General features: G+C 37.6%; 1 protein-coding gene across 14 annotated transcripts in view; it reads left to right on the top strand.

The window, feature by feature from the left end:
- The window catches only part of TENM3 (teneurin transmembrane protein 3), a 1,391,898-nt gene that overhangs the window by 1,223,840 nt on the left and 148,378 nt on the right, over positions 1-19,680 (top strand). For 9 of the 14 annotated variants that reach the window (XM_089669645.1, XM_089669651.1, XM_089669649.1 and 6 more), the window contains 2 exons: positions 14,001-14,027; positions 19,332-19,349. The exons of 3 other annotated variants lie outside the window; for them this stretch is intronic. In XM_089669645.1, coding sequence (XP_089525771.1) covers positions 14,001-14,027; positions 19,332-19,349 — 45 coding nt within the window. The remainder of the gene's footprint in view (positions 1-14,000; positions 14,028-19,331; positions 19,350-19,680) is intronic. 2 more of the 14 variants (XM_089669647.1, XM_089669654.1) reach the window with 1 other exon arrangement.

The following is a 19,680-nucleotide window of genomic DNA, read 5'->3' as shown; positions in this document are numbered from 1 at the left end:
ATTTTGAAATATATCTTTGGGCGAAGAGATTCTATTTAATGTTGCCTAAGTTATAAAGTTAATCTTTGCAGATTCCACTGAGACTTTCTTATCTGTTGTCATCAAGCTTGGCTGTCAGGACGCCTCTCCCCAGTAGGAAACACGGAGCAGAGGCTCTCATTAAAAAATAAATAAGTGGTGATGCACTGGAGCATGGTAATATGCCACTGGTTATTGCACTGCTTTCATAATGAAGGTCTTTCTCACCTCTCAAACCATCCTTACCGGTCTCTGGTGGATTGTTAAGGGTGAAGACAAAATAAATTTCAATGCGATCTATGGCGCTGCTCCAAAATGGCACCTCATTTTCTGTGGATATATGTTGTGTGTGAGAACGACCCCAGTGTTTTGTAGGTAGGTAAGGTTAACACCATCCTGACAAAACAAACAAGGCTTGTTGTGATCTACAGCTATAATAGCAAGGAGAATGTCATAGTGTAAATGTATTTAATTTAATAAATGCAGCTGCTCTGTTAGGTTTTGATTATTGTGAGTATGATTAAGCAGTTGTTTGCAAATATATGTTTGACATACTAATGCAATTTATGGAATTAGGTCCATGATAAGGACACAAGGTTTTAGAATTACAAATTCAAAGAAACACATTGTAATGTCTCCTATTGTGTATCTGCACTGGCAAAGTTGAAATAAAAAATGCTTGCTTGTACTTTGAGGAGTTCAGCTGTGGGAACTGTGCCTAAAAAAAAAAAGTAGAGAGCCAAGGACTAGTGATCAGTATTGCCTGTGGTTTCTTGAAGCTGATTCCCCATCACCCCCTAAAATGGACTTGCCATGCCTTGTTCCGCAGAGTGTCCGTGTGCAGCTAGCCATACTGGAAGAGGGTCAGGCCTCCTCATGTCAGCTGCTCCCTTGAAGATTAATGGACTTCATATTCAAGAAGTAGCAGGGGAGGGAGCAATCATGCACTGGTTTATTAAAAGATAAGCAGAAAAATTCTTGCACTGCACTTCCTCAGGTATAGTTTCCTCTACAGCAAGGATAACAGTGAGCAACACCAAAACTATATTATCACCAAATATCATTCCAAATCTCTTGAGACTAGCACTCAGAGGTAACAGTGTGTTAGATGATCTCACGGAATAGACATACAACTATGAGTCTAAGCATAGAAATGTCTAGGCACCAATACATACAAAAAAGTGCACTGCCATTTTTCAGGAGGAATTCTGGAGAAGAGGAACATCTTTTGGGGGTATTGTATAGGCACAATTAGCATTGTAAAATATTGAATGTCGACAACAAGGTGAAAATTCTAATATTTTTTTTTATTGTATGCAAAGATAATAGTTCCATAGAGCAAGAAATGCTAATTTCTGTCAGTTTTTGGTAACATTATCGTTTATTGCTCTATGGAATATTTAACTTTTTGCATAAAATAAAGAATTGTATTTTTCACCATGTTGCCGACATTCGATATTTTGGACTTTATATAGAGCTTTAGCCTGAGAATTGCATGATCAGGTTGTAGCACTTAGCCTTTGGTTTGAAACTACAATTAGCATTTTACATGTTCTCTATAACATAGCAAATCTTCACTTTTTGAATTTGTTTCCTTTTTTTATAAGCAAAATGTATTCTTTATTTTCAGACACCCACCTCTGCACCAGTGCAGCACATAAGACATGAGAGTTCAATATTCTGATTCGCCTACAAAGGCCATAAACGTTATCTCCCACAATGTATACAGCTATACCACATGGTGTTGAATTTATCCCTTGCATCGCGTCAGATAGTTTAACTCATTGAATAAACTCACATGTTGAGGAAGTCAGATGAAGAAACCCATTTGAGTGTTCCGTTTAATGGAAAATATCATAGGTAGAAAAACGTTAATGTTGTAGCCTCATGGAAGATGCATTCAGGTAGACAGGATACAGTGGAATGATTACAGAGACAGCCAGGGGGGAGTGATATACACAAGTATGGTGAGAGAAAGACAGAAGACTGCTTAGACAGAAGAAGACAGCTTCAAGGCACAGAGCAATAATAAACAAGTGATGGTCACAGAGAAATAATAATAAATCACATTGTGTAACACAACAACTACAATTATTTTTTACCAACCTCCCCATCTGGGTTGATGTTGTCTGTGTGCCCAATAACATTAATTGTGATTAGAATACTTAAAATACACCATTTCTACATTTTTTAACACCGATCAAGTGAGTGAATACATTGTTTCAAACTATGCAGTTTAAGATTTCTAGTGTCCATATTCTTTGTGTATTATATATTACAATGCAATGCTTTCTTTTGTTGCTAGCCGCTTTATTTTTGTCCTAAGTTGCATTGCTACCTGCTGCATAGCGTATTGTTTTAGCATAACATCTGGGATAACGGTGCATCACAAGACAGCACAGCATGTTTTGAGCTGATAATGGCTCTGAGGCAGGTTTTGCTAGAGCAGGAGTCCCCAGACATTCTTACAATACAATATGTGCTTCCTTGTGTGTTTCTCCTGGTAAAATCCACATTCAGAAAAGTCTCCAGTGAGTCCTGATACATTCCAACGGCATATGTGTAGTCGTGTTTTCTTGCTGCCCATTACAATCGCACCCCCTCCTCCTTTTTATGACTGTGCTATTCTAGTGCCTCCTTCTCGGTGTGTCTATTACTCTTCGTCTTATGTCTCCCCTTAGTGACTATGCTCCTAATGCACTTATTGAATCCCTGGTAATTACAGGGAATAAAGCCACAAGATTACATTCACAGAACAGAATGTGAAATTTTGGAGCAGACCTGGTAATGTTATAATGCACCCGAGTACGTGGAGTTATAATTAGGTATTATGACTCCTCAGAAAATAAGAGCAGCGTTGTTCTATTTTTTTTTTAGCCCTATTATTCAAAAACCAGTGAGCAGCTTTCAGAACTGTCATTCAGTATGATTTTCCCCCGAGGACTTGGCTGTAAAAGTGTCATGTTTGTTAGCAGTGTTTGCATGTAACCTTAATGAAATGTGCATTTGATTTCCGCAAGTGATTTGTAAATTTAAAATGCTTCTATTTCTGGTGATTTTGTTGTATCTTGTGAGTCTGGGCTTTGCTGTGATGTTGTCACATCTGTCTGTTCCCATGTTTAGCCTTCATTCTTTGTTTAGCGCTTATAATGTCATTGTAAACTAAATGAGATTTTATTGCCATTAAATGAAAATACCTTTTTGTGCCTTGAATATTTGTAAGCAGATACTCTACTTTGTCTGTGAGCTTGCAAAACCAATGTAATGCTATTTGGAAATTATTATTTGAAGGATTTGTATAGGCTTGGCCCAAATTTACCTTCAGAACACTTTCTTCTCATCTAGATCATGTCCCAGCCCGACATGCAATTAAAATGATAGTTTCAAGTAAAATGAGAACCCATTATTTCCTTGGGACCCTTCTACAGAGGATCATAGATGATCTATGGATTTCATGTTATAATCCCCTTGTAAACAAAGTGCTTCCAGAGACGTTTTCTTGGTTTATGTTAGAGACTGGAATGTGGCATACATTGGTTCGCACAGAAAAACACTGGGGTTGATTTACTAAAAGGCAAATAGACTGTGCACTTTGCAAGTGCAGTTGCACTCACTTTCCCCAAAGCTTAGTGAATGTGGTGAACATTCACTTTGTAAAGAACACCCAATCAGGTGCAAGGAAAATTTAAAAAAAACAGCTCTTTTCGTGCACATGATTGTATGATGGAAATCAGCAGAGCTTCACCACATTCACTAAGCTCTGGGGACAATTAGTGCAGCTGCACTTGCAAAGTTTACAGTCTATTTGCCTTTAGTAAATCAACCCCACTGTATAGTAAAGATGAAATGTAATTTTGCATTTTACCAGCAGGTAGTGCAATGGCAGATCTCAGTTCAGCGGAAACACATTTAAGCAAAAGCATATAGTCCAGGCCTTTAAAATGTATTTTAAAATGTGTTTTGATATTTTGAACAGCTGTGGTTTTTATTTGAAACATTACATGTCATTTTAAAGGTATATTGTTTGATCAATACACCAAAACTAAGTAATGTAGATAGGAGTGTACTATAGCATTATTAAACTTGCCGATCTTTAGCGATAATACTTTCTGTGACGTCTTGGGTAGTCGCCCCTTAATTCTAAACATTCTACAGGCATGCCACTGGTTTTCCAGAGATTAAACTTTTCCAAATAACAGTTAGATTGTTTAGTTCATCTAGTGATCACTTTGTAGATTTTGATATGCATAATCAAGTACAGTACAGTGATTTATCCAACCGTTGATTGGTCACATGCTGTACAAGAAGCCATGCCATTGTTAAGTAATCAGAGTATATATTCAGCTTTTATCATACTCACAGCAAACTTGCATTATCAATATGAAAAGTTTGTCAATAGAAAACATGACAGATGTAAGTGTTCAATGCAAAAAAAGATCAGTAAAGTGTATGTCTAGTCAAAGTTGTTGTTTTTTTTGTTGTTTTTGGATAGAATGGGGAAGCATAAAAAAGCCTTGTTGGTTTTTTACTACTATTTAGGTTTTACATTTTTATTTATTTAAGAGATTTTTCTTGCTTTCTATCCTGATGATAATGAATTTAGCAGACAGAACATGAAGCAAATTCTGCAACAGGAACACAGACAACAATACATAATGTTTACATTTCTTTGCTCAAAAGCAAAAAAATCTGACTTACGCTTCCTGTCTGATTAAACTGGGGTCAGTATGACAGCAGTAACAATCCTACTGGGGTTCTAATCCTATCCCACAGTGAAAAAAGTTTCATATGCACATACTTTAAGAATAAAAGTTAACCCAAATTCTAAGTGTTGTGCTTAAGGGTTGCCTTAGGCACCAGCCCAAAATAGATATAGATTCTGGCCATACATAGGGCAATTACCCGCTTTAAAAGAGAAATCCATCTTTCTGACCATATTCATGTTATACTGACATTTAGAGTGAAACATGAAAGATGTTCACAATCCTCACCTCCCCCTTACAGAATCCAGGGGTTATTCTCCCTACTGGCTTCTGTTGTTTTTTGTATTTGTTGCAGCTGTGTATGGCACCACCCATACAACCACATCATTAATTAAAAGGTAACTGAATGAAAAAAACTACAAGTGCCATTTGCCACCACAGTAGAGGCACTTATAGTTCTTGGTGGAGCACAAATGCTGTGATGTGATAACACCTGTGGTAGATCGATACTTCCTCTAAACCCGTAACTGAAGGTCTCTACCTTAGTAAAGACCTGTGGCTGGAGGCATAGCCTGCAGGGGCCAGAACATTTCACCCATAATACACCGATTTCAGTTGTATAGCTTTGAAGGCTCCGGTGCATAAAAATGTATACATGCACATTTTTTTAATCGGTATGGGTTTATTTATAATTTTTTTAAAAGGTGGAATTAGTCTCTAAAATGAAAGCTGGATGAAAGTGGTATAGAGCTATAGAAAATGTTCTACTTGTATGACCAGTGTAGGGGTGCAATCTATCAAACTGGAAGAGGTGTTGCTGTAGCAACCAGGCAGTTTTCATTTGTTAATTTTCCAATATAAAGTAAAAATATAAATATCTATACAAGCAACATTCTCATTATAGGGAGCATCTCCAATTATACTTTCCTGTTGCCTGATAGAATACCCCTCTTAGCTTGTCAGTGGACAGGAAATGAATGTCACCTGATTTGGTTGGATCAGAAAATCATATGCTTATTGCTATATTTTTTGTATATCTAGGTACTTTAGACATCTCTTCCCCTAGCTGACCATTCTTGGGTTTATTAAGTCATGTGCCATTGCCAGAAGTACCTGATTAGTGCAAAAAAAATCTGCTTGCTTTGCTAGAACAAATGTAAATGTTTATGTCTCAAACAATTATGGGGTTAAGGGATCTTCAGACCATCATCTCAGTAGCTTATGTATGTGCTATACTTATGCTAAACATTAGCCCTTAAAACATAATCTTGTGTGAATACAGAATGATTAAATCACACCCAGCCTCCATAGGTTCTCATAGAATGGGATAGATAAGTAGAAAAGCAAAGTATGTTAGTGTTCTAATCCATTATGACAGGATAATCAGTAATAAAATAGAGCAGTGAGTACCAATTAATGAACATCAAATCAATGGGCATGCTGTTCCTGCTGATTAAAACAGCAGCTGATTGGAATAAATGGTTTTAATATACTTATTCAGAGACTAGTCTCATTTTATCATATCTAGCGAATCTAGTGCATGAATAATCTAAGGATGATACCTAGGTGCCTCTTTAATGGGATGCTAATAGCAGTCATTAAAGGCGGCCACGCTCAGAACGTATAATAGTAGACTAGCGTTTTCTGACATATTACATGGCCTGCAAAGGACGCTTAGAATAACAATGTTGTAAGCCAAGTGTAGCTTCTTCAGGCCCTCAAGACACTGCTGTTATCAGCCTAATAGACTTAACCATTTCCCTGGTCAGCTGTGATAATAATCGCATTCCTATTTTCTCAGGTTTTCTGAGACTTCAGTGATGAAATGGCACATTGTATGGCTCTTATTTTTGTACTTCAAAGAAGATTTTTAAACTCATTTTTGGAAAAGCACTAAATAGGTTTAAAAACAAAATAATTATTAGTAATAGATAGATGTAAACACAAGGGGCATTCAAGTCAAACCGGGACTTTTAATTTTACAAATATGAAAAGGGATGCTAGCTTGGCAGTACTACATGCAGTAGTAAGTGGCAAGTGTGGCCAATAGGCAGCACACATGTCAAAGGCCAGTCTAGAGATTGTCAATCAAGATGGTAGACAACAGTGTTAGTGTGTGCATGGAACAGTGTGTGGTGATGAAGTTTCTTAATGAAGGCGTAAAACCCACGGATATCTACAGAAGACTTCAGGCGCAGTACAGTGATGAGACACTCAGCTTCAGTAAAACATTTCAATGGTGTAAACGTTTCAAAGATGACCTTACGTCCACCAGTGATGATCCTGGCCGTGGTGGTTCTCAGCCCACAGGAGTCAAAATCTGGGCACATCATTTCACTCCAGAATTGAAACGAGCATCAAAACAGTGGAAGTATGGAATATTACTGTCCCGTTATGAGTGATATATGCTTCTGTGGAAAAAATGGCCTGGTTTGATCACTAAGGGCGTCCTGTTTCTCCAGGACAACATATGAGCTCATACTGGTCTCCGCACTGCACGCATATTACAGCAACTCGGCTGGGAGGTGTTTCCACATTCCCCTTAGAGCCCGGACCTCGCTCCAAGTGATTCTCACCTGTTTGGACTTCTAAAAGAGTTCCTTGGAGGTCAACATTTTAGCACTGCTGAGAAAGTCAAGCAGGCTGTCCTAGGATGGTTCAGTCGTACTGACAAATCTTTCTATGCCAAAGCTTTCCAGTCATTAGTTAAATGCTGGGATAAGTGTATAAATGTAGCAAGGGAGTATGTTCAAAAATAAATGCAGTTTCCACTCCTTGAAATTTGTTCTTTTAATATGTAAGCTCAAAAGTCCCGGTTTGACATGAACGCCCCTTGTATAGTTATTGCTTTAAATTTTTTCTTTTCAGCAAAAATGGCTGTATATTTTTGATAGAAGGAATGGCCTTATAGATTGAACATAATGTTTTTTTTACATTTTGAAAGTGCCCACTCATAACAGTCATGCATTTGTTAGTGCTTCATATAAGGTGAGAATATTGCTCATTTTGAACCAAGATTTGCTTGAAATAAGGGGTTCTGAAAGTCAACCTGCCACCATGTCTCTACTGCAGAATAGATAGCAGCCTGTCATGCATGCACAATCAGTATTCCAAAAGATATTTCTTATGTTAGATCATTCTAGAAACCTGCAAGTTTAGGTCTTTGGAGGAGGGAGGGGGGATTGTGTGAGCTCCAACTTTCCCCAGGGAGCTTCGTGCTGTCTGATATTTTCTTCAACTAGAGCAGAAGTCTCCAAACTATGGCCCTCCAACTGTTGAAGTGCTGCAAGTCCCTTCATGCCTCTGCCTCCGGGAGTCTGGCCTGTAGCTTTCAGAGTCTTGCAAGGCCTCATGGGACTTGCAGTTCCCCTGGAGGGCCATAGTTTGGAGACCCCTGCTGTAGAGTGCCCAGCTGGACACGGGGGGGAGTGGGGTATAAAATGTTTATGGCTGGGTCTCTTATGTCTTTAGGTGCTTTAAAGCAACTCTATTGCTTTCCCCCCCAAAAAAAGGTAAAGCCTGGCTGCTACAAGGGAAGAAAATTGTTTCTTACTTCTTTGGCTGGCGAATTTGAACTCCACTGTCGTCAAGCAGTACAGGCAGCACCAAATTCTTAAGCAGTTGACGCTTCTGGGGATTTTAAATATCTGTGTTCATTCCTCCATCATACGTCACTGCTGAGTACTGCTGCTCTATAGCAACAAAACACTTGTAACTGTGATCTATTACTGCAATCAGCCAGCAATTAATGACTTTAACAGTGATGTATTGCTGCAAGGGGAGACAGGACAATGCTCATTCAGCTCTGTTCTAGTTTCTAGACTCACGGGAAGGGCTGTAACATTATTTGTGATATCACATCACTTCCTCTGTAAACACAAGCATTGTGCTTACAGCCTCTGTTATAGAGTGCACCTATAGAGCAGAACCAGAAACCCAGGGACTGTTTGACTCCTCTCCTGGACTTGGTGAAGGACCCCAGCTGTGATTGATAGCTGAAGATTCCAGCTTAGAACTCCAACTGCACCAGCCAAAGCCACCCTAATCCTGGGACTCAAGTGGTTAAAAGGATTAGAAGCTATTTCTGAACTCACATTCACATGTTAAAGCTAATAGGAGATGTTAGTGAGTGGATTTGGATCTCTATGATTATGTGTTGTCGTTTTCAGCCCACCAACAATGTTTTTTTATCCTGTAATCTGATCCAATATTTCAAATGTTGTGCAAATATTGAATTTAAATTGGAGCAAGTAATAATTACTCTCTTCTATCATAACCACTTCAACTCCCCCTGGTCTGAAGCACTTGATTTGTGACTTCTCCTCCTAAGCTAACCCTTTTACCGGTCTCTTTGACAGTTGAGGTAAAGGATGGCATAGCATGTAAAGGATTATTGCAAGCAATCATTAATCGCCTTTACCTTTTTCACTTCTTTGCCTTGGCAATAGAACATGGGGTGCCTACTGCAGGGAAAAGGTGTGTTGTTGTTAGACTCGGAAAGCACTTCTCTGCAACCTAAGCACATCAGTAAACTTATTAAATATTTGTGTGTGGGTTATTGCCATAGTTTTATCATAAAGCCAACAGAGGAAAGGTTTGCTTTAAATTATCAAGGAGACCAATTTGAAACATTACACTTCTCCAGTTACATCAAACAGTTTGATAGCCTGGTATCTTTTTTTATTTATAATTCTGTGAGTTGGAGGGTTAATAGGTGCATTTCAGGTAAACACCTTATCTACTGGCACCATTGGTCAATATTTTCTATTTGTTAAGCCTTTAATGTAAACACCAAATCCAATACCTGTCTGCTATTATTCTGCGCTTCACAAAAACCTCTTGTTGACATCTACATGTTTTTGTCTCCCTTTTATTTTCCCATCAACCTATAACACAATGGATAAGTGTGCGAAATAAAATGTTTCTTTTACAGCCAGGGTATTGATTTGCTAACCTCGAACAAAGTCATTTTCTAGCAGACATAACTTTAACAAACCTGTATGCAGTCAAAACATCATAAAATTGTTCTTGTTGTCTTCACACAGTGGAGGCTGCCATTTTATAGGTTGAGCCAATCATAATCTGAATGTTGACCACTGATTCACTAGAACCCAAACATCCTGTAGCCAAGACTAGTTTAAAGGGAGGAGTCCACCAAAGCTGGGGAAAGGCTAATATATTGGAAGGGCTGAGTTAAGGGGAGAAATAAAACCCACCTGCTGTATGTCTGATGAGTTTCTGATTTATGTTGCTGCAGGTCTTTTTGTTAGCATTGAGCGCTAATAGAACTAGTGTGCCATTTATTATTCTTTTTCTGAAATCATGTTACTTGTGGCCACAGGGGTAGCAAAGATCATTCTCGAGCAAGCTTGAAGGGCAAATGTATAAGAAAAGTTTTGTTCAATTTTAGAAATGTCATATTATCATTGTATATTTTATATTTTGCAAAATCACCACTCTTTCTATCCCATATAGATGATTGTGATCTTAATTGTTTATGGGGTGGTTAAGGCTTAGGGGGGTTAAACTGGTTCTAAAGGCACAAGGTTTTTAATCCTTCATGTATACTATGCATGAAGGTAAAGAACCTTCTGTGTGCAGCAGCTCTCCTCCCGCCCCCCCCCTTCAATCCTTACCTGAGCCCCCTCTGATTCAGAAACGTTCTCTTCCTCCTAATTGGCTGACAGCTGTGGGAGCCCATTGGCTCCTGCTGCTGGCAATCACAACCAGTGAGACTCATGGAGCAAAGGCTTGGGAACGAGCATGCAGCGGTGCCCCAGGGCAAAAGGCTTTCCCTGCGGGCACTGCTCAAGGGGGAGGAGCCAGGAGCGCAGGAAGGGACCCAAAAAGAAAAGGATTGGGGCTGCTCTGTGCAAAACCACTGCACAGAGCAGATAAGTATAGACATGTTTGTTATTTAAAAAAAAAAAACGAAGCTTTAGTGTCACTTTAAGCTTTGTAAATGTATCTAGGGTCAGCAAGGTTCAGTTAAAGTGGTTCCAGAGGCTCAAGGTTTTTTAACTTCATGCATTCTATGTATGAAGGTAAAAAACTTTTTCTGTACAGCATCCTCCTCAGCTCCCCGCTAATACTCACCTAAGCCCCCTCTTGATCCAGTGATGTGCACTGGAGTCTTGGCTATCCTGTGACTCCCTCTTCTTACTGGCTGAGACAGAAGTGGGTGTCAATCACAGCCAGTGTGCCAATTAGAAGAGAGAGGGGGTGGGGCAGGGCAGAGCTGTGGCTCCGTGTGTGAATAGATACATGGAGCAGAGTGTGCCCCCATAGCAAGCTGCTTGCTGTTTGGGCACCTGACAGGAAGGATGTGACAGGAGCACTAGCGGGGGACCCTAGAAGAGGAGTATCCGGGCTACTCTGTGCAAAACCACAGCAGGTAAGTATAGACATGTTTGTTATTTAAAAAAAAAGCCTTTCAAATCACTTTAAATAGTTTTAAGAAGGTAAACTGTCTTGACATCAGGGGCTTTGTTTTATTTTGTAGTAGTTTTATCTGCTTACTAAAATGCTTCAATTCCTCAGAAAAACTCACAGAAGAAAGAGTCCGTTTTAGTAATTGGCCAACAAGTAAGAGCATGGGGCCCCAATAACTCATGCAGCTCTAATTTCTCTCTTTGTTAACTCTGCTTAGCATTATTGCTTTGGTCAGCTGCCTCTTGGCAGCTGTATACTTGTAAGTCATTCTGAATAATATCTTATTTAAATGTTTTTCTATCAGTTCTAGTCATATTATGCTGAACACAATACTAAAATGTCATTGCAGCAACTTCCAGGATTACATGATCGCTCAATAATCAAATGCTGATTTTTATCAATGTCAACAATAGGATTAGATACTAAAATCTGCCTTGTATTTATCTTCGTTTGCTTATAATCATGATGTTCATTTAAGAGTTAAACATAGTCAATATTTTGTCACATGAAAAAAAAATCCGGTCTCATTTTCCCAAACAAACAGTTGGTTTGATTTCCAATAAACAGTGTGTAATTTCCTGAAGATGTGTTACTGTTCACCTTTGCTTTATAAGATACAATTCAGACTTGATTCTGTTGTACCAATCCAATTGAACCATGTCCCCAGAGTATCCTCTTCTATATTAGATGGCTACTATACATAACTTTGCTGCGTGTTTTGCATAATTGCCTGTGTCTGCTTGCTAGAATTACTAGGTTGTGTGAGCATGCAGGAGAATTATTCCTCCCTAACATGGCAGTTACTTGTGATCAGGCTCAAGGCTTGGGGCTTGTAAATGAAAATGGCTGTTTTGTTATAGGCTGCCTTGCATCCGAGTGCTTTTAAGCCTCTACAATTTCTGTTCAGTAATTTTCACTGGTAAGAGCCTTTACTTGAAATATCCAGTAAAATCAGATTGCGTTTTTCCAGCTGTGATTATGCCTGTTATTACAAAGGACAAAAGCAGCAATCAGTGCAACAGAGACTGACAAAAAGTATACCTTTTCTTGGATGTGTTTCGGCAGATTAAGAAGCTCATTTATAGGAAAATGTTGGACTGCATATCCCAAATGGGGTCATTCTAAAGTCCTTGAGTAACCAAGCCAACTATTCAAACACTATGGCCACCTGTGGCTCCCTTATCAATTTTAATTTTATGTGATAGCTATACACTAAGTTTGGGGTTCTGGTACAATGGGAAATTTACAGCTGGGGTCCCACAAATGTGAAACAGAGACTAACAAGGGTTCCTTTGTTGTCACCACCACACTTGAAAGTGTTGCTGACCTTTGCTTGCAGCAGAGACCTATATTTTCTAGTGCATTTTAGTGTAATAGATGCACATTGTGGGGGAGATTTACTAAAACTAATGCACTCAGAATTTGGTGCAACTGTGCATGGTAGCCAATCGGCTTCTAACTTCAGTTTGTTCAGTTAAGCTTTTACATTAAAACCTGGAAGCTGATTGGTTTCTATGCAGAGCTGCTCCAGATTTTGCACCATGCAGTTTTAATAAATAGCCCCCAGAGTGTCATATGCAACTGTGGAAGACTTATGCCTTTTCATAAACTAACAAAAAAAAAGTGACAAATTGGGCACAGAAAGGTGCAAGACAAAGAATGCATTCTGCTGTTTGGTGAGTTTGACTACATACTGTGACAAGGTATATCCTATGTACTAGGAGAAATGTGGAGTATAGAATGTACAGCAGGGTGTATAGCATGGAGTAAACAATGTACACCACAGTGTACAGAGGATCTTAAAGGATACAAAGCTTTGCTGAACTGCTTTAAAGCAGCATATAATTTGGGTTATTTTAAGACAATAGAGGCAGCACTGAATATGATCCATTCATTCAGATTAATGTCAAAAAGCAGATAGACCTGCAAAGGGGACCTGAAACTTGCACATAATCCAGGATTTAACAGCGCCCAAACTGCCATTTCTCGGGGAGCTGCTGATGAGTGTTACAGGGGCCACATACTTTGTAGCCTAATTGCACAATATCCTTTATGTTTCCCAACTTTATTATAGTGGGACGTCTTACTAACTGTATGAATTGCTTAGGTAGACAGAGATTGACTAGAGGTTGTACAATCACATTGTAGAATGTGCACTCAGCATTAGTTGAGAGAATTCACTGGCTGTTTATGTCATCGCATCACTTTTAATAGTTCTGTGGAATGAAGACCCACCTTATCCTGAGAAATATTAGTTTGGTCCCTATAATTATGGCTTCCAGCATCCTTAACAATTATACCTTTGCTGATAGAGTTAAAGCATGACATAGTATATGGCATGAGGAAGGACTAGGGTGATATAAATAGTATATTACAGCAGGAAGTGTGATCAACAAAAGCTCTGTATATTTAGGGTTTTATCTTAAAGAATCAAATCATATTGAATAAATATTTAAAACATGCATATAACTTGTACAAAGGTTTAGTGTGCACGAATAGTGATAGCCTTCCTTATAGAGGAATAAGAAGAATGCAGTCCCCGGTAGACAAAATTATATTACATATTTTTTTTGTTCCTTCATGGGTGGAGTGGGCAGTGGGAATTATCCATCTATAAATCATCATAAACATTTCCATCTACAAATCATTATTTTATTTGTTTTATTGTAGTCTGTAGAAAAAGCTATAATCTCTGATATGGAATGTCATATCCCATTCCCCATACTACTGATATAGCATTGATATTTTCTTTACTAACCTCAGATGCTCTATATTTCTGCATGCCTTTGCTAACAGTTAATGTCCTGAAATGTCTGTCTTGTTCTTTCCCCCTTTCAACTTCACAAGCTCACTATTTGGATAAAATAGTTAAAGGTACTGTATTCTTTCTATTTGTTTAACCTTCAACAATTGGAGTATATATACACCTATATTTACCCCAATATTTCTGTGTTGTACAATCTTCAGCTTAATTCCATTAACATAAATCCCACCTTCCTCTCCTCAATTTGACCAATGCTGTTTGTATGTATGTGTGCATTATTACATGTATAGCATTTGCTGATCTTTTTATTGTGTTATATACTTTTGGTTTTTCTTTGTGTTATTTTTTTTATATTTACAAATGCTTCAACTCTGCTGGCTTGAGAAGGGATGAAAAATACAGAAATTTTGTATTTCTTTAAATTGTTTTGCCCTGTAAGTGCTCCAGTATCGGGGAGCTATAGCGGTCTAGAGTTTTAAGTTCAATTCCAATGAGGCTAAACGCAACCATTGTCCTGTTGGAATTTAGTTAATGTGGGAAAAATATAAAAATATTAATTATTTTCAGCAGCTTGCTATAATTTTTAAAATGTTTGCTGCACTAAAAACAGTCATGATGTGCAAGTTATGTATACATCAAAAAACTAATTTTGACTCTTTTGTTTCTTTCCTTGCTAATCTGTAATAAAGCCATGCATGCCTAAGTATTGCGAATTTTGGCTTAACTTTTCTTTTTTATTTCAAAGTTGTCTTAGTTTGATATTACTTAATGAGTTATTTAAAAAAACATACAGACACATAATTTCCCAGCAATTAAAATACTCTAGCTAGGTTTATATGGGATACTTTAGCTTCTGCAGTTAACCATTTAATTGACATTTTTTTTCTCCTCTTTTTATTCCAAATGAGTGTAACCTTCAGAGGTTTTTTGTTATTATTATGTTGATCATACATTTGTCCCATGCTGTCGCTTTCATTAATTTCCAATATCAAAGTTTAACCAGGAAGAGGAGGTCAGTTATATAATTATCTTTTATACATTTCAACATAAAATTGTTACTTTAATATACAACATTTTTACAGCTTAATCATTTAAATAAATATATAGCATTAATAAAATACTAATTAAAAAATTATGAGTATATAGCCACAATAGCATTAGCCTAGCTTATCAAACCTGAGACCTATACTGCTTTTTTTTTAATTGGAGTATATTGTTTAGTTCTGGAAGAATATGTGGATGTACAAATTGCTTTCTTAAAGGCAACACTTTCAAAGGTAATCAAGTAGAAATAGCCAATAAATGTGAAACTTTTCCCTTTTAAAACACAATTTTACAATGACGTTAATTAAAAAAAAAAGAAAAAAAATCCAAAGGCTTAACAGCTTCACAATGTATAACACAAGATGAATTTTGGAAGAAATCAATAAATGTTATAATTTCTTTTATACTATTAATCAGAGACATTTAAATGTTCATATTATATGTTCCTTGCCAATTTCTATGAAATTATTTGTGTTGCTTCATTATGATTTAAATAGATTTTATTAGGATTTGCATAGACAGGTTAAAGGAGCTTAGTTGGTGGGGCTTATTCAACACCGCCTGTAGTGGCAAAATGAATGTGCTCACCCAATCCAATTTTAGTGCTTTACTCTTTATGTCTGGTTAATTTTAACTTGATGCAGATTCTAACAGAAAAACATTTAGGAATGCTACCAAAGTCACATTGGCAAATTGCAATGCAAGTTGAAGGCAGCCATCTTTAATACTACCAATCAAACACAATGCATATGGTTTTTGTAAATACAGAAGTTCCACTAAAATCTGTAAAACCTGTTTGGATGATCAAAAGAGATATTTTACTGGAATTGCTGGCATATGCAATATGACACATATGTATATTTTGGTACATATTATTATCACAATTATTAGAATTTAGTGTAAGTAATTGCCCCAAATCATGTAGTCTTGGCTATGCTGAATTCCTTAAAGATGGCCGCCATGATGGAGCCTCTTGGAACTGCTGTAATGTTGCTCTATCCTTTGCATCGCTCATTCCCTAAAAATGTGGCCCGTGTGTGCATGTTCCCCAAAAGTTGCCATTGTGTCTTTTGTTGCTGTGTATTTTTAAAAACCTTTGGGTTTGAAATTGATGGCCTAACCCGCCTTTGCCAAAAACACTGTTGCAGGGTGAGCACTTTCACTTTAATGGATTCCTAATACACCTTTAAAAATGTCAGCGCTGTAATTTGCTTATTAATGTCACATTGACCTACAACGAATGTTACGTCCCTAACTGAACAGGTTAACTAAGACAGCAGCCCTCTCATCTCTGAAGGTCCTAATTATAAAGCGGAAGCAAGCCCATTAGAACATTCTGTATCAAGTTATGCAGGGATAAAAGTCAATTAGGAACCACATTTTAAGGAAGAAATAAAAAAGCAACGGGCACATTCAGCTTTATAAAGTACTTTGCCTTAAAATCTGCTCACTAAGCACATTCCGCCTTCCAATTTGCAAAGATAACTCTGCTAATAATTAGACTGGAGTCAGGGAGACATAATATCCTTATTAATAACTGGCAGGCCAGGTTTCATATTGTTAGTAAAATGAAATCAAAAGCCACTGTTCGCTTTTAACCAACTAAAAGAGATTGCACTTACTTACTGACCAAGTTAAATATGCAAAAAATGTTGACTCTTTTTGTAGATAACATAATGTGGGAATTCTAAAATCCAAACAAGTGTACACACATTCACACACAAAGGTTAACTAAAGGCAAATAGACTGTTCACTTTGCAAGTGAATTTTCGCTTAGTCTACTGCATGAAGTGAAGCCCTGCTGGCTCTGATCATCCAGCCATGTGCAAATGAAAATGCACACACTCCTATTATTATATTAATATTTTAGATATTTTTGGTTACAAGTTAATCCTACATAAACTACAATTTAAAGAGCTACAGTAATATAAAGCACTGTACTCGTACTCACATATAACATGGGGTCTGTAGATTGAAGCATATTTGCCTGGATACAGCTTTCCTTTCATAAGTGTGGTGAGGTTATATACACTAGTAAATCCAATCAATGGAACTTATATACAAAACTGTCATGTGTATGTGTATGTGTGTGTGCGTGTGCGTATATATATATATATATATATATATATATATATATATATATATATATATTCTATGTTTCCTACAGCAACCAGTCAGAAACGGACTTTCAGATTACAGTACTGTAATTGGTGATTGTGGGTACACAGATATTTTCTGTGATACTTTTAAAAAATGATACACAGGCTCAGCATGTCTGTAGATAGCACCACCTTCAAGCCCCATTACCCCATTTACAGTACCCTGATGTCCTTAGAAGGAACCTGTCATAAGAGAAACATGAAGACTGCTGTTGCTGAGGTCTTCGTCTGAAAGTGTCAGTTGTCGTGCTGACTTTTTAGCTTTAATATTTTGTAGCAAAGACTTTGGACATGTATGCAGACAATTGCTTTAGACACTTTTCTGACTTTCCTAAACTGTATACTTGCTCTGGATCATTAAATCAGCTTAGTTTTAAAGCCAGCTACCATTCGCAGGAGGCAAGCAAGGCACCAACATATATTTGTCACTTTAAATTATACATTAGGGCTTGTGTTGATGGGCTTTTGTTAAGGTCAGGGGGTTTAGTATTCCCTTACACGTCTAATTAAATGCAAAACCCAATTGAAGCAGGTCAGAAGAAGGTCAACTGCAGGTTACATGCACCTGTTAATGATTTCTGATAGAAGAGTGTTAAATGGATGCCCTCATTGTGTTACTGTATGATTAACATTACGTGCGCTTGCATGGTGTAATATGGCAACTGGCTATTGTATTTCTTGAGAGGATCAAAGATGTGAAAAGGTTCTACCTGAAGAAAGCAGTTGTGCTATCTATAAGTCCCAAACAAAATCTGTAAAATCTCAACCATCAGTGGATAAAGGTAGTCCCTGTTTAAAAATGAATGCTTTTACTCTTACGTATCCAAAAAGGAAGTTCTTAAAGAGGAGCTCCAGTCTCCCCCAGGAAAATTTTAACAGCAGCACAAATACTGTAGCTGCTGACTTTTAATATAAGAACACTTATCTGTCCAGGGATCCAGCATTGTACTCACCCAAGCTGATTCTTCAATCAGCTTGGGGTCCAGTCCAGGCGTGGCATCGTAAATAAGGGAAACCGCTGGGGGGGTTCTAGGATCTGTGATGTCCCAGAAGGTTGCGGAGGAAAGGGGGGGTGACGGTGATCTGAGTGGAAGTGGGAGCGGGTACCTGGACTCCCACCACCCCCAAAAAAGGGGCAGTAATTAGAAAGGAGGGGGGTAGGATGCAAAGAAGTGGAACCTCACCTTGAGTGAAGTTCTGCTTTACTAAGATATTCAAAATGATTAGGTATAGTAAAAAGAAGGCATAGAAAGGAGTTCATAAGCCCAATATTTACAGGAATATGTTATAGTCCAATTACAGCTAAAGCTTGTATTTTGAGTGTTAAACAAAGTTGGAAAAGGTTAGATCCTCTGTCATCTTTTTATGGCTTTCTCTAGTCCTGTTGGTAGATATCCTATCACTCCCGATTCTAGAGACAACATTGTCTCTGAGCCAGGAAGTGATGTGAAATCTACCAATAGGGCCAGAGGCAACCATACACATCTGATAGAGGTTTAACTTTTTCCTACAGAATAAAAAAGAAAAGAAAGACTAGAGTTTAAAATCAATAAAGTTATTTTTGAAAAAAAAAAGAAAAGGAAACCTACTATATATTGGTGTGCTCCTTTTGTAGGAAACATTTTATATGTATCTATGTAGAGTAGTTTGTGATTTTTATATTGTCTTTATTATGCCAGTCACCACCCATAATACTTGTGCATGTGTATTGCAGTATTCTAGTATGTACACTATGCTCTGCAACTATTGGGCTCCATGTTATATGTGAATGAATAGGATCATTACCTACCTATTCAATATCAGACATACAGTAGCATATGCATTTACACATTATTCCATGTAAAATCCAATGTTTAAACTGTGTGTGTGTGTATATATATATATATATATATATATATTTATATATATATATACACACACACACACACACACACACACACAATAATCTGACCAAGGCCATTCCAAGACAGTGATGAAGTAAATCTATTTTTCCTTTGCTGTTAAAGTATCTTGGTACAAGCGCTACTTATAGACTTCAATCAGGTCAAAAGAAAAATAACAAATTATCATTTCTATTTTTGTTTTGTTTATCATGATACTTTTATATGTATTGTCAGCCTTGAAGACTTTTGAAGCCTTTTTTTAATATTCCAGTCTTTTAAATTATTGTCATTTGTTTCATAAATTTTCCCTTCTTGCTCATAAAAGCAGACAAGATAGGATATAAAGGTAACCTACTGCAAAGGCCTTAGGGAGACTGTCACAAAGAAAACCTCACTTTCTGCTCTATGTCTTGAAGCACGTCACAGCCGTGTTTTTGTATAGTCTTCTCAATGTCTCTTCTTGTGGTCCTTTATGGTATTTCATTTTGTACGTCCTGAGTAACCAGATCTGCACAGCTCCTACGTTAAGTTGGAAATCTCGTCAGTCCTGTCCCCTCCGTTTGCAGCCTGATCCCTCCAATGTCTGTTAGATTAGTCGCTAAGCTGCTTCACTTTATTTCTCAGCTTTTGCTTATGTGAAAAAGGAATGTACTATCAGCATAAAGTACCATCACTGC

The sequence above is a fragment of the Staurois parvus genome, unplaced genomic scaffold (genome assembly GCF_062004578.1).
Source record: "Staurois parvus isolate SC_StPar_1 unplaced genomic scaffold, SC_StPar_1.0 ptg000080l, whole genome shotgun sequence".
NCBI lineage: Eukaryota > Metazoa > Chordata > Amphibia > Anura > Ranidae > Staurois > Staurois parvus.
The sequence above is the reverse complement of the archived record's forward strand: the minus strand, read 5'-3'. Positions and strand labels throughout refer to the sequence as shown.